A 27,401-nucleotide genomic window follows, 5' to 3' on the forward strand; every position below is an offset into this window, starting at 1 on the left:
CCCATGCGGGACCTGATCCCAGGGTCTGTGAGATCATGACCCGAGCTGAAATTAAGAGTTAGCTGCTTAACTCACTGAGCCACCAAGGTGCCCCAAACATATCAATTGTAATAGGAAATACTAAAATATTTTGCTTGCAAATATTTTGTGTGTATGCATACCCACACATAAATAATATTTAGGCACAGGGTATATTGGTTTAAAGATGATCAAACACTACTTTATACAAAGAGCATCATTCCAATGGCCAGAGATTTGTGGACTTTGTACCTAAAAGACACATTGTATTTCTACAGAGAAGACTTCTATAGAAAAATAATCAGGGTTTTCCATTTTAGCACTTGAATAACTGAGTGCCTGTTGCAAAGTTAGAGGAATGTAGTAACAGAGGTCTGGAAATCACTTACTGAGTTTCAGCTATATACCAGGTTGGTGTGTGTGTGGGGGTGGGTGGGTGTGGATGGCAGGGTGCAAAAGGGTTAGACACTATGAGTCCAGTCCTAAAAATGTAAGAGAAATCAAGTAGAGAATTCATGTTTCTCTTTAATGGCCGCACTTAATCTTTGCAGAAGGACCTGCACACTGATCTCCCTTACTTCATCAATTTCAACTCATGGCTGAATTTGTTTCATATCTCTACCCATTTGCCCTAACCCCTGAATATTTTGAAGGAAATTATTTTATCCTTAAGTATTTCAGTGTATATCTTAAGAAAAACACTCTTAAATATAAGCATAATGCCATCTTCAATCTTAAAAATTTATGCTAAAAATTAATCAAATTTCCTCAATTCTTGCAGAGATGGTTTTCCTCATCTTATTTTTTAAAACCATGTTTCACTTATTTTGTCCTGTAGTTTCTTACAGAGTCTATATTTTGAATTGCAAAGTACAGTTTAACACATTTCTCTCTTCCCTGAATTTTATGGAAATTGAGATTTGACCTAAATTGTTTCAACAATAGAATTTAGGGTATTTTTGAAGAGTGGCCAATGTCTGCTTCTTAGATAAGTTTCCTCATTGTCTGTCTTCTTAGCCAAGAATTTACAGAAGCTAGTTCAAAGATTAGCATGGTGAAGTTATCAAATTCAGAATTCCTTGGACTCTAAAAAGAGAACCAGACATGGATATCATTAACTCTACTAAAAAATATAATGTGATCTATTTTTAGATGTTTCATAGTGCTTGCTTCTGTGTCGGTATTAATAGAGTGATAAGGTTTCAGCTTCTTTATGACCATAAAGCTAGTGTGGAGGGGCAGGCCTTGGGAGCATGAAATCAAATACAAGAGTTCTCTGGAACACAATTTGATGGATAATCTTGAAGATTCCTTCTAGCTCTAAACCTCAGAGTGATGATGAGCTGTCTGGTACAATACGCAATGTTTTTGCAAACTCATGAACTTCCCTTAAAGCTATACTTGAGCATAGCTATGAAATATTAAGGGGGCAAAAGATAGACACATAGCATTTCAGCTCAACTGAAATATTTTTGGATTGTCAGTAACTCTACAAGTAGATTCGGAATATACAATGTATCAACATGCTGCAGTTCCTCTTTCAAGCAAAACAAAATAAAACACCTTCCAGTGACAAGAGCCACAGGTTTGAAGAAAAGTGACAAGGAACAGGAGCACAACTCCAAATATAGGCAGTACGGTTTCATCAAATGTACTGTACATTTATTTAATACATTTGCGTATTGTATCTTTGGATATTTTTCAACTAGATGTGCCTCGTGTTTTGTATTCTGCTAAGATTCGTGAATCTGTTCCTTTAGGCACAGACAGCACACATCGTCCTGGAAGATGGAACAAAGATGAAAGGCTACTCCTTTGGCCATCCATCCTCTGTTGCTGGTGAAGTGGTTTTTAATACTGGCCTAGCAGGGTGAGTAATGCTCGTGTGCCAAGGTTTTATTCTTCCTTTATGCAGAGGAATAACGAGATGATCTTACTCATGGTGGTAGGTTGAAATCATCACATTGTGCTAAGATTGCATATTGTCCTGACATCACACTGCGCCTGTATGTTGTCTAGTCTAGCCATCCCGGAAAGAAGGCAGAGACACAAACTCCTCCCTGCTGCTGTAAATGAAAGAGAACATGGACACTGGTGTTACCCTGGAAATAAGGAATACAAGTAATTCTAGAAAACTAGGGTCTGAGGAGACAGGTTCTGTTAGATTACTAAATGGCTTCTGCAAGGAAAGGTATGGAGCAAGGAAAAGGATGGGTGTCTCATTCTAGTGCCATTCCTTCAGTGAAGTTAAGAGTCAGATTTGCACATCTAATATGAACTACTGTAAGGAGCTGAGACAGTTCTTAGATATTCTATGTAAATTCACACTGTAATAAGAAAGGCGAAATAACAGGTACATTTATTTTCTTGAAGCAATCAAAAGGAGAGCAGGTTCATAGATCTGACATTTTCAAAATTATCAACTGAAACCCAACTTAGTATTTAAGATCTGCTAATAGATATACAGCAACAAAGATAAGAGCTGCTACAGAAATCACGTAGCTGTTCTTATCTAGCCAACAAATATTTGTTCCTCTGGGAGCCAGGAGGCTGAAGTTCTGGTCTAAACTTCAATGACAACTGGTTATACAATATTGAGAAAATCCCTTAACCTTTCTGAATCATAGTTTCCACATACAAAAATGAGGGGGCTGGATTAGATAGTAATTTATAGTTGGGATTAAAAAAAACCATATGAGTTCTTTGAAAAATATGACCAGAGGGTTTCAAGAGGTTTCCATTAGAGACTTGGTGGACTAAACTTCTATAGCATAGAATATTTAATACATTCTTTGGGAAAATTCAGTTAACCTTATAAAGACACGGACACATTGAGTTAATGGATATTGAGATTATCCACTGGCCAAACTTCCATTATACTATTAACATATATTCTTCTCTAAACTCTTGGCTCTCCGTTTGAAATAAAGAATATTAGATGGGTTTTAAAATAGTTCCACTGGTGAGAACATTAAATTACAGTGTATGAAAGCTGTTTGCAAAGTTTTGCTTCACCAGGCAATTATTTAAGCTTTTCGACAGCACTAATTACTAGCTGTGTTAATATACCTGCCAACAGACAACTGTTTAATATAGATCAGAATGATGGAGGGCACTAGAGTTTTCTTCTCTGTGATAGATTATGGGTAATAAATCTTGTCACATCACAAAAGTCAAACAGGACCTGATGGATTAATTTGCTTCTAATGCTGCAGTTCTCTAGGACAAGCTGTATTTATTCATTTACTGGAGAGAGTATTGTAAGCATATGTTTAAAGGGAATGGCCAGTTCTTTTATGGAAAGAAAGAAGAAAGGGAAGTAAAATTAAATTAATTAAAGATGTTTCTGATGTAAGAAAAAGCGTTCATTAGTAGATTAGTCCACGGACCCTATTTTCCATTGAGAACTGTTGTTTTCATTCATTGTGTGGCTCACTCAGTAAGGTGGTTGGTAACTAAAGGTGTTATTTTGTTTTTCATCTTCAAGAAATGCATTTTTATTGTGTGTAAGCCTTGGTTAAAAAATTGGCAGTTCCTGACAGGTGAAAGGCATCTGAGAAATTAGCTGATGGAGGTGTGGATAAGTATGAGAGCACCTAGTCACCTAAGGGTTTGCTGAGCTGAAAGACTAAGTGTTCTATTGACAAAAGTAGTTCTGGAAGGAGCTTGTCTGGATGGGGTTGAAGAATTTATGTTGACTACTTCCTGTGTTGAACTGTATTGGTTTCAAGGTTGTTGATTCTGTCCCCCTTAGCACTTACATTCATTTTCACTAATAATCTACAAGAAAGATTTGGTTTAACTCATTCTACAGAAAGTGAAAATGCGAGAAGGGGGCCACACTTGCAATAGATTCCAGTGCATGGAATAGTTATAGATAACACCTGGTATTTACTGGAATAATGTTCCTTACTACTAAGAATAAGAGTGATATATATGCATATATATATGTATATATATATAATAAAAATGAGAGTATTGTGTTTTTATTTATTATTTTGAGAGAGAGACAGAGAGCAGGGGAGGGGCAGAGAGAGAGAGGGAGACACAGAGTCCAAAGCAGGCTCCAGGCTCTGAGCTGTCGGCACAGAGCCCGACGTGGGGCCCGAACCCACAAACCGTGAGATCACGGCCTGAGCTGAAGTCAGACGCTTAACCGACTGAGCCACCCAGGCGCCCCTAGAATTTATGTGTTTTTAATTTTAAAATAAAGACCTAATGCATTCCTCCCTAATTCCACATCAGTACTTTAAATTAGTTGTTTGGAGTCTTTTGATTTAGAAGTCAGAAGTGCTTGAGGTCAATTTTTGTGGGGTTGATTTTCTTTTCTAAGTTGATAGTAACTCCAAGTTGATATACCTTTTTCTATATCAACTAAGTTGATATACCTTTTTCTAAAGCTATGTTAAAAATCAATTTCATTGAGTAATTCTTTCATAGAATACATGTATCCTTATTTTTCCCTTTCTCCAGACTTTAAAATAAAAACCTACTACATTTATGTTATTAATTCTGGTATAGATATTAATTCATTCATTTTAAATGTTCAGTGAATTTTAATAAACATATATACCCATGCAGCCACCATTGATGTAATAAGGATTCTCTTCAGTTTCCTAAATGATATTTTTTTAAAAACTTAAAAATTTTTGACAGTTAATGTTTTGGTGATATTGGCCCTAACAGTGAATATTAGTTTGGACTCAGGTCTGGTAGACAAGTGGAAACTTCAGGATATCTGCAAACTTTAAATAGAACAATATTTAAAAAATGAAGACTCTATGGGGCGTCTGGGTGGCTCAGTCGGTTAAACGTCTGACTCTTGGTTTCGACTCAAGTCATGATCTCACCATTCGTGAGTTCGAGCCCTACGTGGGGCTCTGCATTGACAGTGTGGAACCTGCTTGGGTTTCTCTCTCTCTCTCTGCCCCTTCTCTGCTTGTGTGCATGCAATCTCTCTCTCTCTCTCTCTCAAATAAATAAACTTAAAAAAAATATTTAAAAAAACAATGAAGACCCTGTGAAGGAAATTGTAAGGAATTAAAAATTTTAAGAAATTGAGGGAATGAAAATTACATGAGAATATGCCTTAGTACTTAAGAGTCCATTTGTTTTAAAAGCAGAATCAGACCCACAAGTACAGAGAACAAACTACGGTTGCCAGAAAGAGGGGTGGGGGAAGGGCAAAATGGGTAAAGGAGAGTGGAAAGTACAGTTCCAGTTATAGAATAAATAAGTCACAGGAATAAAGGGTACCACATAGGGAATATGGTCAGTGATACCGTAATAGCCTTGTGTCATGACAGATGGTAGCTACACTTGTGAGCAGAGCATAACACATAGAGACGCTGAATTACTATGTTGTAGGCCTAAAATTAACGCAACACTGTGTGTCAACTATACTTAAATGAAAATTAAAAAAAAAAAGAATCAGTTTGTCTTTTCATATCAGTCATATCATGGGATACATTTTCATCTTCTAGATTTTCTAAAATCTAGAAGCAGGTTTACAGGATTTTAATCTCATGTTCAGTCATTTTCAAGGGTTCAATAGTTAAGAGCATGTATGTATGTTGTAGTTTTGTAGTTACGTGCATTTTTTTGTTGGTAATTTTTTGACGTGTTTACTCAGGTACCCAGAAGCCCTTACTGACCCTGCCTACAAGGGACAGATTCTCACCATGGCCAATCCCATTATTGGGAATGGTGGAGCCCCTGACACTACTGCCCTGGATGAACTGGGACTCAGCAAATATTTGGAGTCTGATGGAATTAAGGTAGTGCCAGTGACGACTATTTAAAAAGTCTCAATCTGGGGTGTCTGCCTGGCTCGGTCGCTAGAGCATGCAACTCTTGATCTCAGGGTCATGAGTTTGAGCCCCATGTTGGATGTGGAGTCTACTCTAAAAAAAACAAGAAGTCTTGGGGCGCCTGAGTGGCTCAATAGGTTGAGCATCTGACTTCAGCTCAGGTCATGATCTCACAGTTTGTGAGTTCAAGCCCCGCGTCAGGCTCTGTGCTGACAGCTTGGAGTCGAGCCTGTTTCAGATTCCGTGTTTCCCTCTCTCTTTGTTCCTCCCCTGCTCACTCTCACTCTGTCTCTCTCAAAAATAAATAAACATAAGGGGCGCCTGGGTGGCTCAGTCGGTTAAGCGTCCGACTTCGGCTCAGGTCGTGATCTCATGGTCTGTGAGTTTGAGCCCCGCGTTGGGCTCTGTGCTGACATCTTAGAGCCTGGAGCCTGCTTCAGATTCTGTGTCTCCCTCTCTCTCTGTCCCTCCCCCACTCATGCTCTGTCTCTCTCTGTCTCAGAAATAAATAAACATTAAAAAAATATGTAAAATAAGTAAATAAACATAAAAAAAGAAGAAGTTTCAACTGAAGGGGGGATAGTTGATTTATTTTTAAGAATCTAGGGTGGGCAAAGTTTCTCTCTAATACTGTAGTACAAACCATTAAACTCATGTTCTCAACCTTATTCCTATGTATATGAGAATAATTTTTAACATAACATTATTTTGAATTTCATTTTTCATGACACTTTGCATTTGTTCTTAATGCCTTGGATGAAACTTGGCTTAATTTGGAAAGATGTTGTTATGAGTCTAAATGACAACTATGCTGCAAGAAATGGTGATGAATTACCCTTTAAAAGATCCTTGGTAATCAACTCTGTATCAACTATTTGCCTTTTAATCTTATCTTATTTAGAGGATGAATAAAAGATAACTTGTATGCCATTCTAAAAGTAAACACATTAAGATTTCCTAATCAAAATAAATTTGGATAATATTAGGAATGTGGACCATATAAACAATTAAAAAATGTATACTCCAAATTAATCACTCTATGTTTTCATTCTTTTTTTTTTTTGCCACTCTATTTTTGAATGACTTGGACTGATCATTTAGATTAATTCTATTTCTCACAATTTTCCCCATATTTCTCAGTCTCCTTTAAATGTAGCCAAAAATTATTTATTCTTCATGTACATTAAACAAATGATTATTAACTAGATTATTGATAAATTCCATGGAGAAAAGGTACCAGGGTGCTGAGAAGTCGGGGACAGGAGTTAGCAACTGGGCTAAGACTTTTCCTCAACATGGTGATTAAGGCAACAGTGATGTATTTTAAGAGAAAAATGTTGATCCTGTTCCTTTTCCTTCAAGTCCCAAGGATTTTAAGCCTTGTATCAATGGATATAATAAACCTTTTAAAAAAAATGCAAACTGTTATGACAAGTCACAAGAATTGTGTAATATTTCGTGGTCACGCCTTTCAAACAACTCTGTTTCTAGGTTGCAGGTTTGCTGGTTCTGAACTATAGCAATGACTACCACCACTGGCTGGCTAACAAGAGTCTTGGGCAGTGGCTACAAGAAGAAAAGGTGAGAAATACGCAGGCTGCACTGTCTGGACTAATTCTCTCTCTCTCTCTCTCTCTCTCTCTCTCTCTCTCTCAGACCAATTCTCTTCTAAACCCTGAGGGCCACATATTTTTAGTGTAATCCACTAGGTGGCACATGCTTGGTAGCACTTCTCTTTGAGGAAAGGGGCTAGAGAAAATTTTAGAATTTTCTATATTCTTGAGCCACTTAATTTCCCCATCCCCTTTTACCCAGGACCACGGTATGTATTTCTGTAATGGCTTTTAGTACCAGCCTTACCATCAACTAGCTGTGTGATTTTGTGCAGGTCGTGTAACCATACCACACTTTCTGAATCTTTAACTCTTATGAAAGCATAAACAGATTGCTGTTGTTTCTTTTAGCTTAAACGTTGTGACTCTATGATGCATAATTAGATATAATCTTATTTGAAGTAGTTACGTGAAAAGGGCTAAAAATGTTATCTTATACTTTCCTTAGTTTAAGTATTATTTTGTAATAAAGTAACAGGATTCTCCTGGTTTGAATGTCAGATGTACTTAAAGTTAAGGGACCTGCTGTATTTGGCTTCATCTCCAGTGTTGCTGGATTTGCTTTTTGTTGGATTGGTGCGGGGCCCGTAACTGGCAGAATATGATTCCGACAAAGCTCTGCCACGCCAATGAGCATCTGTGTATTGGGGTTAAATGTTGCTCCTTTCTGAGAAATCAAGAAATCTTAATTTTGGCTTCCTGGGTCTCATTCTTTCTAGATTTTGAAAGGGAGAAGAAGGCATTTATGTCATCCCCTGAATTACTACTATTTTATTCTCAACCATTATCTGAATTTACTTCCCTCACCCAGACAACTAATTTTTGTAATGGTCATTGAGGAGACCCTCGCTCTAGTGTTTCCTTTGTGTCATTAGGGAACTGATATGACAGCTGCTCTGCGTAAGAACTAACAGTTTGAGCAAGAACTTAATTCATGATTTGTTAGTTTGTTTTTAAAATGTGCTTGGAATAGGGGCGCCTGGGTGACTCAGCTGGTTAAGCCTCCGACCCTTAATTTTGGCTCAGGTCAAGATCTCACAGTTGGTGAGATCTTGCCCTTTGTGGGGCTATGTGCTGACAGCGTAGGGCATGCTTGGGATTCTCTCTTTCCCTTTCTCTCTGCCCCTCTCTCAAAGTAAATAAATATACATTAAAAATTAAAAAAAATGCACTTTGAATAGAGTAGAAGAGCATCTAAGAGAGTAATCAGTTCACCTCCTTCTATGTATGTACAGGTGAGGAAAAACATGTTGCTCAAACATCACTGAAATAAATGGTGGAAGAAAAGAAATTAGAACTTATTTTTCGGATTCCTAACTCATCGCCCTTTTATTTTACCATATCTGTCTCTATCCAAACTACTCAAAGAAAAGAAAACAAATGGTGGTATTGCCTGATTTCCTAATAGGATGGGCAAACTTATTACATCCTGATTACTTAGCAAGCACCTTCAGAAAAATGTGTTGAGTGTGTAGTAGGTAGTAGGAACATTTGGCTCAAAACATGGATTTGCATGTATTTACATACGATTGCTTCTGCAGTTCACAAATCCATTATTTATCTATATAAATACATGTAATAATATAAATATATAACATTGCCTCTTTAACATCTTGTGTTAAAAGAAACAAAACTATAGCAGAAGATTGATGTTCAGAATTTCTCATTTTTTATTCTGTGGAAGGTCCTGGGTATTCAGAGTCCTGTTCCCAACCGGAACAGCAATTTACCGTGTTCTGACAACACAGTCACCCTGGGTCAGAGTAAAGAAGGAGTAGGGAAATTATTTACTGCTCAAGAAGATAGATGATGCTAAGTTTGTAACTTGAAAACAATATGCTGGATCTTATTTCCTCCAATTTCACTGTCACTACAAATTTTCTTTCTTATAGGTCCCTGCAATTTATGGAGTGGATACAAGAATGCTGACTAAAATAATTCGGGATAAGGTATGATCATAATCTTTAGCCAACCCTATGTTTCTTTATATGTGTACATATAATTCTTTATATATGTGTATGTATATTTATATATACATATATAATTTATATATATAAATTAAAAATATATATACTATACTCTCTATATATAAACTTAAATATTATATTTTTTCTCAGTGCTCAGGGAATCCAACAGTATGAAAGAGCAAATCTGGCCAATTGCTGTCATTTGGTCCTCTGTCATCTTGTTTTACTATTTCTAATGTAATTTTTCAGACTTAATACTTGATTGGGATGTTTGTTGCTGAATGGATTTGAGATTAATTCACTTGGCAGCAGGATATTGAGTGCCCACTGGGTGTTCACTATCCCAGTGAGTCAAGGCCTTTATAAGTCAGCTCATGTGACAGTGAGACCAGTGGAGGAGGTAACCAGGTGCATAATTTTGCCTCAGTTGAATGCTGGCATGCTGAAAAATGTAAACTAGAAAGTGTGCAATACTTTTGCTGTTATTTGTTCGGTTTCCTTGGAGTGGTTATCTGTGAAATTAGTGAGTTCTATTTCATAAGTGTGTACAATGAGCCCTGCATACGTTACCTCAATTATATACTCTTTCTTAAGACTATTCAAAAGACCAAGGTGATAAAAGGTAAGTTTAACTTCTAGTTGGCACATCTCATAGCTGAAACATCTGACCCCTCCTTTGACAATATCTCATCACCATCTGCTTGCTTTTTCTTGTTGTGAGAGGAGGACACTATTTTTTTTTTTCATACACAAAATCTTCACATCCCAAAACACAAAGACACTTTACCTCACTACTATGAATTAAATTCCCCAAATGCCACTGAAATTTTTTCATTGAATTATATTACATAAAAAAGAAAAAATAATAAATGATACATTTGCAAAGTGAAATGGATTCTTCAAGCAAATCTGTTGCAGACTCCCTGTTAGAAAGTATATTGACATAGGATCTCTGTACACAGAAAGAACAGCTTTCTGAAAACAGCTCTTTGTAAATAAGGCACACCACATACCCATGACTAGAAGGAGGACAGTGAGAGTTTACAATATCCTGTCCCTCACCTCTGCTTTTACTTCCTCCTTCATAATTTTCCTGAGAATAGATGTTAATGAGATTGTACATCCCAAGTTGATTCTTGTGTTTTCTTAACCCAGTGGTATTGTGGGAGCAGTAAACAGTGGTAAGGCTACTTGAATGGGAAGGGAATAAAATTGGGAAATTCAATTTGGGCTGCGGAATCAGTGGGTGAATAAAAATATAGTCAAGCCTAATGATTTGGAAAAATGCTTTAGAAGACTATATTGTACTCTTCATGTGATATGTTGGCTTAAGATGAACCCTCTTTTATCACAGGTGGTTACGTTCTCAAAATCCGGCTGAATAGTGGCACCTGGGTGGCTCAGTCAGTTAAGTGTCTGACTCTCGACTCTTGATTTTTGGCTCAGATCATGATCTCTTAGTTCCTGAGCGGGAGACCCATGGGATTCTCTGTCTCCCTCTCTCTGCCCCTCCTCCACGCACACACTCCTCTCTCAAAAATAAATAAACATTAAAAAAATAGGCTGAATGGATCAGCACAGGTAAAATAGTAGTATTGCCTCTTATATTTGACTATGTTGGTTCATATTAAAAATGTATATTTTGTGACTTTCTGTTCTGTTAATCTTAGGTTGAAAGGTAAGATTGTATTTCATTCAGCATGCTTTAAAAAAAGAGGGAATGAGAACTGAAAACCACATTTCAAAATTAGGGATCCATAAACATGGTCAAGGAATTCTGTGATTTGGATGATAAGAGTAAATAGAGACCATCATGAAATGTAATAATCCAGCGTGGAAGTGAAAAGTGGTTTATAGTTCTTTTTCCCAGAGTGCGAGGTAGCACTCTGGTCTAATAATCACATCAAAATAACCATCATGTTTGAATGACGTGCTGGTACATTCTACCCTCACTCATTCCCAAGTGACTACTTCTTCCCTTAAGGAATACATTTCAAAAGGAAACAAAAGCTTCTTTCTCTTTCCTTCAATGCAGTAATTTCCTTGGAGAAAGGCAAATCAATTTTGCCTATTTTGACTCCCTCCCACCCCTAATAAAGTCTTGATTACTAAATGTAATATGCCATTTTTCTAAATAGAAAAAAACTAGACTTACTAATAAGTAAATCTCAAGACATTGCTAATAATAAGAAAACATTTGCCATCTTCAGCTAGCAAGGCTAATTTGTGAAAACTTCAGAGAGGTCTAAACATTCTTTAAAGTTCAGGTCCTTAAGGACACCTGGACATTTACATATCTAAAGCAGTGAATATTTTCAATGCTTCTTCTCAAAATTGATGACTTACTTGGCATTTCATCTTTCTTTCTTTCTCTTTCTTTCTTTTTAAATTTTTTTTTAATGTTTGTTTTTGAGACAGAGGGAGACAGAGCGCAAGTGGGGGAGGGGCAGAGAGAGAGGGAGACACAGAATCGGAAGCAGGCTCCAGGCTTTGAGCTGTCAGCACAGAGCCCGATGCGGGCCGAACCCATGAACCATGAGATCATGACCTGAGCTGAAGTCGGACGCCCAACCGACTGAGCCACCCAGGCATCCCTCTTTCTTTCTCTTTCTTTCTTTCTTTCTTTCTTTCTTTCTTTCTTTCTTTCTTTCTTCTTTCTTTTTTCTTTCTTTCTTTCTTTCTTTCTTTCTTTCTTTCTTTCTTTCTTTCTAAGTTATCTCTATGCCCAATGTGGGGCTCAAACTCATAACCCTGAGATCGAGTCACATGCTTTACTGACTGAACCAGCCAGGTGCCCGCATTTCACATCTTTTTGTGAATGAATTTTACTATCATAATGTAATTAATTCTCATTCTTTTCAATTTTCTACAATTTTTAGATTTCTTATTTTCTTCTCAATAGATTGTTTTGTCCATGTCTCCCATGAACGATCTTTAGGTCATATGCACTAAGGGAATAGGTAGCCTAAATAGTTTAATTGGCACCGTCTGGAGCTTGGAGGCCTGAATTCTGATGCCTTTTGATCTTGCTTACTCCAGGTCACAATCTCAGCCCTAAAAAAATGAATTGTACTTCCCATAGCATTTCTCAAAATGTACCATGCATCTTTCCAGGTTGAGAAGATGAGGATCTTCTTTCTGCTGATGGTTTTGAGTAGTTCTAAAGACATTTAGATCTTGGAGCTGCTGTGTAGGTCCCTGTGAATGGATCCTGTTAGCACCTTGACCGTTGCTCCCTTTTAACTGTCTAATTTTTTGATTTGACAGGGTACCATGCTCGGGAAGATTGAATTTGAAGGTCAGTCTGTGGATTTCGTGGATCCAAATAAGCAGAATTTGATCGCTGAGGTTTCAACCAAGGTGAGAGATTTCCCTTCACATTTTGTAGTTTTATTTCTTGTAATATCAAAATCTTCACTGAGGCGGAGGTCATCTTCCTGAAGCACCAGAGTTGAGGGAAAAAAGGATCTCATAGCACCTGAAATATACAAATCATTCCGTTTAAAGTTAGTAACTTTTTGGGGCGCCTGGGTGGCTCAGTCGGTTAAGCGTCCGACTTCAGCTCAGGTCATGATCTCACGGTCCGTGAGTTCGAGCCCCGTGTCAGGCTCTGGGCTGATGGCTCAGAGGCTGGAGCCTGCTTCTGATTCTGTGTCTCCCTCTCTCTCTGCCCCTCCCCCGTTCATGCTCTGTCTCTCTCTGTCTCAAAAATAAATAAACGTTAAAACAAAAATTTAAAGTTAGTAACTTTTACTTGCATTGATCTAGCATCAATCAGAATGGCTATGGAGAACAACATTTCATGAAGAATTCCAGCTGTGAGAACTTTGGCCCACCAAGGTTTTTTTTCTTTTTTTTCTTTTTTTTAATGTTTATTTAGTTTTGAGAGAGAGAGAGAGAGAGAGAGAACGAGTGGGGGAGGTGTAGAGAGAGAGAAAGACACAAAATCCAAAGCAGGCTCCAGACTCTGAGCTGTCAGCACTGAGCCCGACTCACTGCTCAAACTCATGAACCATGAGATCATGACCTGAGCCAAAGCTGGACACTTAACCGACTGAGCCACCCAGGTGCCCCCACCAGGGCCTTTTCTTAAGAAAATGTTATTAAAGGACTGAAAATTGCCTGATTAATAGCATGTCAGCCTCAGAGAAAACACATGTTGATATTATCTGGTATTCCTGTTCCTATTTCTATTCACATGGAAATGGGAGACAAGGATTATAGGTCCTAGACAATCAGTACTGAGCCTTGATGTTGGGCTCAGACATGCATTCACAGGATGCTGAAGCATAAGAAAGATGAGTTGTTAAAGACAGTGAATTTTAAATTATATGTAATTGTTTATATATTTGAAATTTGATCATGCCATATGCAGTAATCTCTTGTTTTTAATTCCAAAATTTGTCCATTCAAATGGCATGGAACTATTTTTCTGTATTTTTTTTCTAGACATTTCCCTGTGAAGTGATTTGGTCTGAGACACAGCATGAAAAAGTGCTATTTTTCCTTTTAGAATTGAGAGCTACCTTGGGGATCTAGTGTAGGATTTTCCACATGTGAGAAATGTTGGCCTAGAGAAATTCACCTTAAAAAAATTCTGTGGTAATGAGGTTAAAAACACTGCATAACATATTCCTCTCTTCAAGAGTCATAATACAAATTCATATATTCATGTGTCTGTGAATTCTTGCTTAAAACTGCTATCATTCTGTATGAAGAGCATATAATGTATTTGTGTAGAGACTAGAAAAAAGGAGCCTACCTGTATTTTTATATACATCATATGAAGAGAGAGATTGCAATGGTGAAAACTGTCCCTGTTTCTTGATGCTTGGTGCAATTAAATAATTTCATTGTAACTGTGATAAAATGCATATTTGTATCAGACTATATTCTATGAGTTTTATTTGGATATGGTTGATAACTTAGTTCATTGTCTTGTAATTGCAATTTGATGTAGCTACAACTAGATGGTAATATTGCTTTATTTTGTAGCAGAAGCCTAAGGTTAAAAATAAGTATATACTTTTTCAAATTATGTGATGAGAGAGATTATCTGTAGCATTTATAGATCAGCTCAGCAATAATTTCTGCAGATCATGGAAAGAATGGGGTATTTTTTCTTTAGGATAGTTAGCTAAAGAAAAAAATGTGACAAACTTTATATATATTTTTTCAAGTACAGTCTAAGGATTGTCATTTCCCATTCTATAGAGTGTGCGGAGAGTGGAGAGTAGAGAGTAGATATTTCAGTTAAAGTAAAATACTCTTTCAAATATCCAGGTTGCAACTTTTATCTAAAACTTTTTGGAAACATTGAAATCATCCTAAATTCAGAATATACTAGCTAATTCTCAAAGCTGAAATCCGTGTGGGCACCCAGTCCTCTAGGCTTTCTGTTTCTATTATTTCTCCTTTTATGACTTTGGGGAACTGATTCTTGGGTAAATGCCTGTGAAAATGGGTCTGACTCCAAGCAGTGCTTAAGATGTAGGTAATGATTATCATATGCTTGGGGATCCTTTTATGAAGCCTATCATTTCAATGCGGATAAATGCATAGTAACCTAAAGAGACCAGTGGTCTACACTAGCTTAGCAATCATCCGATTCTCATCCTGATTTTATCCATTAGCCCCACTGCATAAGCCTAATGCACAACAGCTCTACCCCATCCAGCCTTTATTACAAGTTGAAGATCAAGTGGTATTTAAAGCATGATGTATCTATTACCACATCTGCCTAGTGCTGAATCAGGCGGTAATACTTGAAAATTCCATTGCCACTGGTTGTTAATGAGGCAAATCATGGGAGAGATTATTGTTAACTATGGAAGCAACCAATTTCTCAGGGACCATTGTTATTACTGTAATCTACATTTTATGTAAAACAGCAAAGTACCCTTTGCTTCATAAGAAAAGGTACAGTCTGTGGCACTTGCTGTGCCTTTCTTCTACATTGATTGTTAATTGCCAGTCACTCCCTAGTAGTCAGCAATCACCCTGTTACCAATGTTAAGTGCTAAGCATCTTCAGGTGTTATGATATGTTGTGTTTATGATATTGGTGTGCTGCTCACAGCTAGACCTTCCCTCTCACTCTCTGCTTTTTCGAATGGCAGGATGTCAAGGTGTATGGCAAAGGAAACCCCACAAAAGTGGTAGCTGTAGACTGTGGCATTAAAAACAATGTAATTCGCCTTCTAGTAAAGGTAAGTAATTTGTTGCATCTCGAGGGTGAGGATTTGTAATATTGATCTTTTTAGTGTGAAACTGATTTCCCTTTTCTGTTTCAGAGAAAGCTAATGTGTTCTCTCAGAATGTCAGGGGATCCATTCTCTTTTTGCTCTCTTTGATCTACAAAATAAAATTTATTCCTGTTAAAATTAGAGATGTGGAGTGTGTTTTTAAAAAATCTTTAAAGGCCACAAACAGAAGAGTGATGACTTCTTATCACTCATTGACTGACATTCTGAGACATGCCATGCTTATTTTCTTTGAGTGTAGAGATGACCAAAAATTGAGAGTCAGTTGGAGAACTCCTCCATTGGAGTACAATTATTATGTGACAAATGTTTTCAGGGATCATGCCCTGATAGAGTACAAACTTTCACATTGCTTCATATAAACTCTTAGGCAACCAATTAAAATTAAACGTTAAAAATTCTGCAGGAGAATGTAACCATTATGATGTTTCCTTAAATACTGTTTTGTTGGGATTTCTCCTTATCCCACTTCTCCATCTCTCTCCCTACCTATGTCTTTCTGTTTCTGTTCCTCTCTCTCTCTCTCATACGCGCACATACACAGATATTTCCATAATACCAAAATAGTTGTGAGTGCAGAGGAATTCTTCAATTCACCTTCTCTTCGTTCAAGAGTATCAGCCAAATGATCTAAATCATGATTTTAAATTCTGGCCCATTTTATTAATAAAAACTTGCATGGACTCTTCAGTAGCAGATGCTGTCGATGACCTATCTGTATCTCTTTCTCATTTCACCATTATAGGGCATTTAGCCCATCCTCCAGTTGCAGAGGCCTGCACTTCATTGCTTGAGGGCTCTCTTTAGTTGGTTGGAGCCTATTGACTGGCAGGAAATACTGTAGAATTAATGATCCCTGGAGCACCCCCTACCTAAAGTCAAGAGAAGTTCAGTGTGTAAATATCTCGACTCTTGCCCCATGACTGAACTATCTTGAGAGTGGATTGTCTACACACTCAGAGTTCCTCAGTGGGCTGAAGCTCTAGGTGTTTACAGAACTTGATAATGCATAATTTATTGGCGTGTGTCACAGTGTCACTTCTTAGAAACCCATCCAAATAAACTCCTTTTTCTCAAATTCTTGTCTCAGGAAATGTTTCTAGGGAAACCATCAAAGATGTCTTCCTACCCACTTCTATATACAAAAGTTCTAATTATTCAATGACAATACATATACTACAGATAATATGAGAAAACGCTAGGAAAGAAGGCTGCTAAAAAATTTGGTCAGGTAAAAAAAGCAAAATTGAAAAAGATGAGAGGTAGACTAGCATAATTTTGCAGAAAATGGATTTCTCTCTCTCTCTTTTTTAAATAACTCTCTACCACAGCTTGTGAAAATAACCTATATTCCTGGGTGCCCAGTCAGGAATTTTTTAAGGCTCTGAAACCTCCTGTAATATGGGAAAGTACATTATTTTTTTCAGGATCAAAACTTTAAACATGTTTTTTCTTCACTTTCTGTTGACCACTGGCTCCATCTATATTATACAAAATACAGTGAGCCACCAAAGAATTTTTCACTCAGCATTATTCGTTTGAATCATGTACTCTTTTTCCCCATTAGGGAGTGGTTAATCAAGAGAAGGTCTAGGCAAAATTCTACTTTGGCAAAGAAAAATGTTATTAAATTGATTATTTTTGCATTTCTTTTCTAGCGAGGAGCAGAAGTGCATTTAGTTCCCTGGAATCATGATTTCACCAACATGGAGTATGATGGGCTTTTAATTGCTGGAGGACCCGGGAACCCAGCTCTTGCACAACCACTAATTCAGAATGTCAAAAAGGTACAGTGCTCCTGGGGGTAGTGTGTATCTGCGTGTGAGGTGGAGGGACTCTGCTATGTAACTGTCACAAAGGCTGTAATATATTTCAGGTATTCCCATATTCTTTTCCACTCCTGTCTATGGCCTCTGAGGCAGTGTCAGCAGACACGGTATGGGAGGAAACAAGGAGGAGAGAGTACCAGAGGCAAAAGGAACCTTTCTTTAGGCAAAGTAACTGGGACTGTGTCCTCGATTCAAGAGAGCAGGAGTCCAACCTCCCAATGTGTCTCTCTGTACAGTCGTAAAATGACAATTCACGTTTCTCACCATGACTTTGGTACCTACAACACCTTCAGGTTTCTAAAGAAACATTACATTTTGTTTAGTTTATTAAGTACACTTTATTGAATTCTAATGCTACAAATTTGTCAGTCATGTTCTTTTTTTTAAAATTTTTTTTAACGTTTTATTTATTTTTGAGACAGAGAGAAACAGAGCATGAACGGGGGAGGGGCAGAGAGAGAGGGAGACACAGAATTGGAAGCAGGCTCCAGGCTCTGAGCCATCAGCCCAGAGCCCGACTCGGGGCTCGAACTCACGGACCGCGAGATTGTGACCTGAGCCGAAGTCGGACGCTTTACCGACTGAGCCACCCAGGCACCCCTCATGTTCTTATTTATAACTTTTTTTTAAGTTTATTTATTTATTTTGAGAGGGTACACACACATGAGAGGGAGATGGGCAGAGAGAGAGAGGGAGAGAGAATATCCCAAGCAGGTTCTGCGCTGTCAGCACAGGGACTCCATCTCACTACCGTGAGCTCATGATCTGAGCCAAAATCAAGGGTCGGATGCCCGTCCGACTGAGCCACCTCGGTGCCCCTTTAGCCTTAACTGTTTATTCAATTACTATTTTCTTGTTAATTAAGAAAAAAAAGGATGCTTCATTTTTATTCCTTCAGAGGCAGCATTTGGGGGGGGCGGTGCGGGGACTGTACTCTAGTTCATAAACATTCTCCCTGTATTAGGTTTTGGAGAGTGATCGTAAGGAGCCATTGTTTGGAATCAGTACAGGAAATTTAATAACAGGATTGGCTGCTGGTGCTAAAACCTACAAGATGTCCATGGCCAACAGGTGAGATAGTTATGCTTCTGTTTACAGGTCAAACTGGATCTGCAATGCTGTCAATAACTAAACGCAAAAGACTACAGGCCATTTTCTTCAGAAAAAACAGCTAACTGTACTATTACATGGTTCACAGTTGTCTGACTACCCGATACCACTTTTATTACCTTTTTGAAAGGCAGCCTTCTCTAACAATAACGTTGCTGTAGTTTAAAGTTATTTTCCTCCCCTTGGCATAAGTTGAGGTTGTAATATCAAATGACATTATCAAATGATAGACTATCAAATGATATTCTAAGGGAAACTGTTCTGGTTTCTAACATTGTAGGACTCTAGTGTGACTTAAGAACTGGGAAGTCTTCAGGTCCTCTTGGTTTTACTTCTGACCCCACATGATGCCAATTTATTTAATATGGAGCTTTCCCCCACGGCCCCCCCTCTGCATGAAGTGTAATTCAGAATAATTCAGGACAGAGTCATCTCTTTATTATTTCCCCCACACTCTCTGGCTTTAAAATTACCTAGCTCCCTTAAAATAAATCACTTATATTTGTCTGTTAAGCTAGTGAGCAATTCTTAACTTTTGTTATGAGTGCAGTTCTCCCTTTTCTAAAATTGTACAAGTTTAATAAACCTGCTATTTAACACACAGCAAAGCTTCCTGAATTGATTTTTGTTGCTAAAATTATTGGGATTAACAATCTGTGACTTTTCTCACAGTGTAATTTTCACTAAGCAATTGAAACTTTCACATTTTAATAGGCTTTACTTGTTCACTGTTTTACAACAAATGTATTTATATTCTTCTCTTCACTTTTCCTTTTCCTTATTCTTTCTCCCCTTTTCCCTCCAGAGGGCAGAATCAGCCTGTTTTGAATATCACAAACAGACAGGCTTTCATTACTGCTCAGAATCATGGCTATGCCCTGGACAACACCCTTCCTGCTGGCTGGAAACCACTTTTTGTGAATGTCAACGATCAAACCAATGAGGTAGGGCCCTCAATAAACCTGTTCAGTTGGCAATGAGTAATGCTGGGCTTTTAATACTCTGTTATACACATACCTTGTTTATGTGGGCTTTTTTTGATGTGTGTGTGTGTGTATAAGAACTCCTCTTATAGGTTATTTCCCATGGCCCTCTGCTTTTTAAAAAGTCATTTCTGTCTTATTCTCTCATCAGTTGACTCATTAAGATCCACTCTTTGAGTGGTTAATCAGTGACTGTCTTTCACATTGATTGCTAATGGGCATTTGGTGGAGATCTGTTTGGACCTAGTCCACATGGGTCTCTGGGACTCACTTAGCTCTGAAGTAGCCTTTGAGAAGACCCTTGGAGAAGTAATTTAGGAGTTGGAGATAAGAAGATTTGAGTTTATTCTGAGACCCTGGGGAGGAGGGCCCAAAGGCTATAGACCAAATCAGTTGTTTTTATTGAGGGGACCGCATTTGGTTGAGTCTTTGTTGGCCTGTCTTTATTATGGCTGTTAGCTGCTAGAATGTCTTTAAGCCTTTAACTTAGTGTTTTTATTTGGACTTTATTGTCCGCTAAGTAGTACACAGTCCTGGTTAACATTCATTGTTACAGAAGGAATTTCTTCCTATTTCTTATTCCTTTAGGGGATTATGCATGAAAGCAAACCCTTCTTTGGTGTGCAATTCCACCCAGAGGTCAGCCCAGGCCCAACAGACACTGAGGTATGTCAGAAAATAAGACCTATTGTACACTTAGTCTTTTTTAAAATCAGAAATGTATTAATGTGAAAACTTGGGAAACAAAAATAGTTAGCCCCGATGATCTTGGGTAAGAATATTTTCAAGAAGAATACTTTGATAACACACACATTGTATTAAAATTTCCCCATGAATATCATGGAGGAAATTTCTATCTTCTTTAAAATTTAAAGTGGGAAAACCCTTACGAAACCTGATGTGATGCTATTTTTACTTAAATCATTATCATTCTAATATATTTAGTTCTGAAATTTACAATGGTTGTACTATGCAAATGAATTCCCTCTTGCTCTCTTGTTCTCATAACTGAAATGAAATTTTAATCCCCCATCTGTGACTTCACGAAAATCCCTATGGCAACTGGTTGTATAGCCAGGAAGGGAGAATAAACAGCAGCGGGAGAAGGAAGAAGGGCAGGGGTATGAGGGAGGGGAGAGGGCGTGCATGCACATATATGTGAGTCAGATGGCTTAAGAAGAGAACCACAAGGAATGCTTAGAAGAATTTTGTTTTTAATTTAAATATTTTTATTTTTGTGTGTGACTTTTTGGTTCAGTGTTCAAAGTCATCTTTCCAAACACAAGCTTCTGGTGACACTCACAAAAGTCTGGGAAGTCTGGTGTGACTTCCTCCCCCACACTCTAAGGCCTCCACTAGTCATGCTGACAGTTCTTCCCTGTTGGCAGATATTCTCAGAAAAGGCACCTAGGTAAAATGAGGAGAATCAGAAATTTCCCTCTGTAAAGTCTGCTTTCTCACCCGTGAATTGCCTTTTCAGATATTTATGCTTTTTATTTTTTAATATTATCAGGAAATAATGATTTAAGAACAATTATTTTAATGTTTGTTTATTTTTGAGAGAGAGAGAGAGTGCAAGCAGGGGAGGGTCAGAGAGAGAGGGAGACACAGAATCTGAAGCAGGCTCCAGGCTCTGGGCTGTCAGCACAGAGCCCGACACAGGGCTCGAACTCACAAACTGTGAGATCATGACCTGAGCTGAAGTTGGATGCTTAACCCACTGAACCACCCAGGCATCCCAGGAAATAATGATTCTTAATAGCCCAAGTCAGTATACCATTACCTACCCATGATGAAAAGCATAAGGAAAATTTGGTGACGTACACTATTGCCTAATGCATGGTGAATACTGTTTTCTTTTTATTTAAAATTTAAATATTTTGCCTATATTAGTACATCAGATTAGGAACATTGAAATTAAGGCATGCAACATCCAGTAGTACTTAATCCTTTTTCTTTGTGCTGCCGAAGCTACAAAATGAATATTTTTGTTGAAATTTGTCATGTCTAGTGAAACAATGGAAGTAGATTCATTGGTAAAGCTAAGAATAAACTTTAGAGATATTTTTAGAGTGGATAGAAATTTTCAAAATCCAGTTATTTTGAACTTTAGGACGTATATGCAATATAGCTTTAATTTCTTTTGTATAACTAGAGTTTTATTTAGAAGAAAACATTTAGAAGAAAATAACCCCTAATTAAGGGGATGAAAACTTGACATTCTCAGAAGGCATTATCTGAAATGTTCACTGTCTGCTGAAAACTTTCTTCTGATAGGATTTGAAGTGAACAATTAGAAATGTTTATTTGATCTAATTCTTACAATAGTAAATATTTAGTTTGCCAATTTTGGCAGAAAAACAAAAACCAAATAGTGCATATGAATACTTACCCTTAAAAAAAAGTATGTTACTTATCTGAAGTTCAAATTTAACTGGCCATACTATGTTTTATCTAGTAACCTGATGAGTTTTGCAGCTTCTAACTTGTTGGTTCTATTTTTTTCTAGTACCTGTTTGATTCTTTTTTCTCACTGATAAAAAAAGGGAAAGGTACCACAATCACATCGGTTCTGCCAAAGCCAGCACTGGTTGCCTCTCGAGTGGAGGTCAGTATATGCGGGCTTCTTTTTGGTTTATGTATTTTTTATTTTCTCTATCATATGATAATTTTTTTAAGTGAATGATGTTAACCATTTTAATGTCTATAAGAGATGATTAGTGGTATGGTAATTACTCATCATTTTAGCATCTAATTATTTTGCCTGTTCTTGATGGAATTTTCCTGTTTTGATATAAAATCTTTTACAGTTTACTTCTAGAAAATTTGTAATACAATAATTTAATAAAGAATAGGCTTTTAGTTTCAAATTTGACACATTTTTTATTACTTAATAAACTATAGTCTTATGTACGCTTGAGATACAGTTCAGATTACAGAATCATTATTGATGATAGAACATTTTTTGTTTCAATGAGAAGAGTTATTATTCAATAGAATAATACTATTTTACCTCTAAAAAGCAAATGGATAAGGATTACTATAGCACAAGACTTGAATCCTTATTTATTTAAATACATATGTTAATATGTTAAGGTTTCTACCCATTTCCTTCATAGTTAAACCACACACATACCCACATCATTATTATATAAAATTTAGAAGAATGTATATGTATTTTCAAGTATATATATATATATATATATACGTATTGACTCTTTTTATAAATAAAAATAGTTGAATTATATGTTTTCATAAAATGATAATTTGAGTTGGATGCTCTGTTTTAAGGATTTCCATGGCAGCCTCTTTGCCTGAGATAGAAAGATTGGAGGTAATTTACCCACTCAATGTGGAATAAAATGGTGGGTTCTTAGTAGCCAAAGAAAGCAATGTACTTACAGTATAGTGTTTTTCTCAGAATATCAACTCATGTTCTTCAGACGTGTATCTTTTTGTTAATGGTGAGGAAAAAGACACCAAAAAGACACCAAAAAGTTTGGGATTCCACAGTATCTTCGCATGTAGCAGGCATCCAATAAATATTTGTTGAGGCAAACCAATTTTCCCAAGTCCTTGTCTTTTGCAGTGAGCAGGAGTATCTTTCTTCTCTGAAGGGTTTGGCACTTGTGGCTCAAAACTAAGCAGTATCATTATTTCCTTGGAGTCACATAACAGTCTCTGGAAGTTCAGTATGTTGCCAAGATATGAGCTTTATCTTATTGCATTATCTTTAAATATTTCTGGCACTGAACTGTAAAGGCAAAAATGTGAATATGCAGGTGTATCCATGTCCCCTTGCCTTCTATGTTTTCATTTGTCCATTAGGGAAAGCCCAGGTCTCCTTTGTCCAGAAGGAAACCAAGGAATATTGAATGGAATACATTTAAATTTTAGGGAGATTCTTATCATATATATGTGTGTGTGTGTGTGTGTGTGTATTTAAATATATACATATATATTTAAATATATATTTATGTAATTATTTTTAGGTATTTATATATCTTGGAATAAAATGTAGACCTCTTCTCACAATTTTTCACTTAAATGAAAAAAGCTTCATGAACTTTGGAAATTGCTTTGAAATTAGAAATGTTTAAATTTTTAGTCTTTTTCCTCACATATTACATATTTTTCAAAATATTGTACTTTAAATCACCATGTAAACTTAGACAATATAGTTTGAGTTCTCCACTCTTGAAAATGCCTATTTCCCCCATCTTCCTAATCAAAGCAATGTCATTTTCTTACTGCTTACAGGTCTCCAAAGTCCTTATCCTAGGATCAGGAGGTCTATCCATTGGTCAGGCAGGTGAATTTGACTACTCAGGATCACAAGCTGTAAAAGCCATGAAGGTGAGAGATCTTTGTAAGAATTAATATACTCCTTTAATGGGTCCAATTAGTATTTTATAATTTAGATTTATGACACTACCTCCTTTCAAAGTCACTATAATTGATATCCTTAACTATTCCTTACACATCTTACATTAAAGAAACTTTGATCACAGGCAAAAATTTTAACTTTCTTAAACTTTTTCACGCCTGCAAATCAAGAACTTCGGCATGATCTCCAAAATTATCTATGTTACCACCTACTTATACCGAAAACATAAAAAGCCACATTTACAGATGTTGCTCATTGTTTTTGAGGCAGTGAGCTTTTAAAATATACTTGTGTTTTGTGTGAAAGAGGGAATTTGGGCTCTAAGATATTTTGAATGCTCTACAGGATGCTTCAGGCATCTATGGTTGAAATGGCAAGATCCAGTTGAGAGAGCAAAGGCATCAGTGCCTTTTGTCCAAGCTATAGAAGTCGCTAGGGGACCCAATTATCTGTCACTAGGGGACCCAATTTCCCCATCTGTGACTTGGGCTGGATGACCGACCAGAATGATTTGGCAGATGTTTACATGAAAAAGAGGATTTGATGCTCACGTTGGGAAGAACACCCTTCCTGTTTCTTCAAAGTCTTTCAAGATCTCCCCAACTCTTTGTCATAGCAAAATAAACCTTTAGAAAAAATTCACTGTACATGTATTTCTATTAAGGAGCTAATCTGGTATCTCTTTGGTGTCCTCATTTCCTTGGATATCCCTATTTTGGTGCTAATCAGCCATCCAGTGGCCATGTGAGCTCTTCTGTGACTTTGCCTCTGGCTTTGCAGTATAAATCCGTTCACCAGAGACCTGGCTAGGAGAAAGCAACGCATTGAAGGTGGCGGGAAACTAGGGCAACAAACACAGAAAAATAATTGGCCAGAATTTTTCTTTTTGTTTTATTCAATATTCTGTAGATGAAGATTTTCACCTGACAGATGTCTGTTGAAAAAAACAGAATGCAGTCCCCAATTACCTTACTCTTCTTCCCATTTGTTTTTATTTTTTAATATTCTTCTCCATACATGCATAGGTGTATACACTCACATGCACATGTGTTTTTTGTGCACATTTTCAAGGACTACTTTACTTTATTGTAGTACGATTCAATTTCTCTTCGTATAATTAGAGGATGTCCAATGGTTTAGATTGGTTAGAAAACAATGTAAGTACATTCAGGGCTTGTAAATACATTTAATTAGCATACTTTTAAATCCTATTTGGTAGTTTTATAAAGGACTAGTATTTTCATAGCTTGTATTTTTTTACGTGCTTTACATCCATTAGGTGAAGTTATACATTTCAACTGAAGAATAGGCATTATTAGATAAAGTATTGTGATTAATTAAGAAGTTAGTAGAAATGAATTCATGAACTAAACATTTTAAAATAATCAGATGGTGCATATATTATAACCAGAACTATATTAGAAAAAAGTTAGAAAATTTATTAAAATAGTTTGAAATTATGTCTAAGTTTTAAAAATGTATAAACACTCATCACAGTCATTTATGGAACTTTACCTATGTAATTTGATTTACAAAAGTAGCTATATTCCTTGTATAGGAAAATAGCTATATTCCTTGTACAGGAAAATATTTAAGTCTGTCGGTGCTTTTCTTCAGTAGTTAGACCTTCTGTAAGTTCTATTGATGACATGTTCTCAGTTTAGACTTAATTATTTAAGTTCCAACCCATATTTTAAATGCATTTGCTTATCTGTATGTATCTATTCAAAAAAATTAATCATACTTTTTTAAAATCACTCTCTTCACCTCTTGAGAGATGACTCATATTGAGGAAAGGGCATAGAACTTGAATCATAAGGCTTGGATTAGAGCCCTAATTTTACCATTTATCAGGTCTTTAGCAAGTCATTTAACCTTATTGAATGTCAATTTTTTCATCTGTGAGGTAGAAATTTCTCTTGTAGTCTGGGTATAAAAATCAAATAAATTAATAAAAAAGTAGATTATAAGTTTTAAGGCACCATTTGAATTTAAAGTAATATGAAATATATTTAATATTTTATTCAGATTCTCCCCCAAGGACATGTAGGGCTTTCAAGGATGATTTTTATACTTTCATCTGAATATTTTGTTGATGTTTTAGGAGTGTTCAAAATTGACATGGTAATAGGTAAAATAATAAGAGCCATATGGCCATATTTTATAATAATTATTTTGCTAAGTGTCACACTCATCCTGGTTTATAATGCTATTATCCTTCATAGCTTACATGAAGAATTATTCCTGAGGTATCTGCAGATGTGAGGCATAAGATAGGGCTATGAATACCTTTACACACACACACACACACACACACACACAGAGAAATTTTTATTTTATTTTATTTTTTGCCATTTGGTCATTTTCTATTAATATAACATGTATACACAGTGTATAATGCTTTTTGTTGAAGCACTAAGGCAGGCATTAAAATATAAAAAGATGGAATTCAGCAGAAGGCTCCCGATGCTTCCAGCAAGAGCACATCATCCTACATTTTAAAAGTACATTCCGTGTTGGTCTCTGACAAACATTGCAAAGGGAGGCTTCTTTGATGTTGCCTGTGGTTCTGTTTTATAGTTCACTAATTTCAAAGTTTTTAAGATATTTTCTTTAGTGTTTTAAGGTCAATTGAGCTATAAAGTTCAGCAGTATTTGTAGACCTCTAGTTAAATTCTATAGACGTTATCTTAAGTTTTGCCTGATGCCTCTAGTGGCAAGGAATTCAGGGTGAACCACATAGGCAGCCAGTTCTTTTTGGATAATTTTGTTTTCAAGCAATTTTTTCCTTCCTTTCACCAAACATTAGTCTTTCTTTTTCTTCCTAGTTCTATTACTGATCTCTGCAGCCCACAGAATGACCTATAAGTTTTGTCTCCCAATACAAACCGTTTGTTTGAGTATGGTCATTCTCTTCTTTAGACTATATGTTCAGATTCTGTGTCCTTTTGTTTTTTCAGGAAGAAAATGTCAAAACTGTCTTGATGAACCCAAACATTGCATCGGTGCAGACCAACGAGGTGGGCTTAAAGCAAGCAGATACTGTCTACTTTCTCCCCATCACCCCTCAGTTTGTCACAGAGGTCATCAAGGCGGAGCGGCCAGATGGGTTAATTCTAGGCATGGGTGGCCAGACAGCTCTGAACTGTGGTGAGTTCTTTTTGGCTTAACTGCAGAGTTTCAGCCCAGGTACTTCTGTGTAATATTTTTTGTTTGAATCCATCTAACAATTATGCTCTGTGTGTTCATAAAAGCCTTTATTTCTTTAATGTGTGAGGAAGCCATTAGCAAACAGCCACCTGAAAATGTCATGTGATAAATATTACTGGTTTATTTCACAGAACAGCTAAGGTACAAAAAGAAACCTTTTACTTGAATGCTCTGGGGCAGTGAAGTGAGGTCTCCCTCCTCCATTTCAGGAA

The 27,401-nt window shown here is 36.8% G+C and overlaps 1 protein-coding gene across 1 annotated transcript in view; it reads left to right on the forward strand.

Moving 5' to 3' along the window:
- CPS1 (carbamoyl-phosphate synthase 1) overlaps window positions 1-27,401 on the forward strand; it is a 127,453-nt gene that overhangs the window by 20,302 nt on the left and 79,750 nt on the right. Inside the window, exons 2-14 of the mRNA XM_042950028.1 lie at window positions 1,779-1,888; window positions 5,651-5,795; window positions 7,320-7,409; window positions 9,334-9,390; window positions 12,676-12,768; window positions 15,527-15,616; window positions 17,329-17,457; window positions 18,464-18,570; window positions 19,415-19,553; window positions 20,181-20,258; window positions 22,102-22,200; window positions 23,853-23,948; window positions 26,940-27,129. Of these exons, the coding sequence (XP_042805962.1) occupies window positions 1,779-1,888; window positions 5,651-5,795; window positions 7,320-7,409; window positions 9,334-9,390; window positions 12,676-12,768; window positions 15,527-15,616; window positions 17,329-17,457; window positions 18,464-18,570; window positions 19,415-19,553; window positions 20,181-20,258; window positions 22,102-22,200; window positions 23,853-23,948; window positions 26,940-27,129 (1,423 nt within the window). The remainder of the gene's footprint in view (window positions 1-1,778; window positions 1,889-5,650; window positions 5,796-7,319; window positions 7,410-9,333; window positions 9,391-12,675; window positions 12,769-15,526; window positions 15,617-17,328; window positions 17,458-18,463; window positions 18,571-19,414; window positions 19,554-20,180; window positions 20,259-22,101; window positions 22,201-23,852; window positions 23,949-26,939; window positions 27,130-27,401) is intronic.

The sequence above is a fragment of the Panthera leo genome, chromosome C1 (genome assembly GCF_018350215.1).
Source record: "Panthera leo isolate Ple1 chromosome C1, P.leo_Ple1_pat1.1, whole genome shotgun sequence".
Lineage (NCBI taxonomy): Eukaryota > Metazoa > Chordata > Mammalia > Carnivora > Felidae > Panthera > Panthera leo.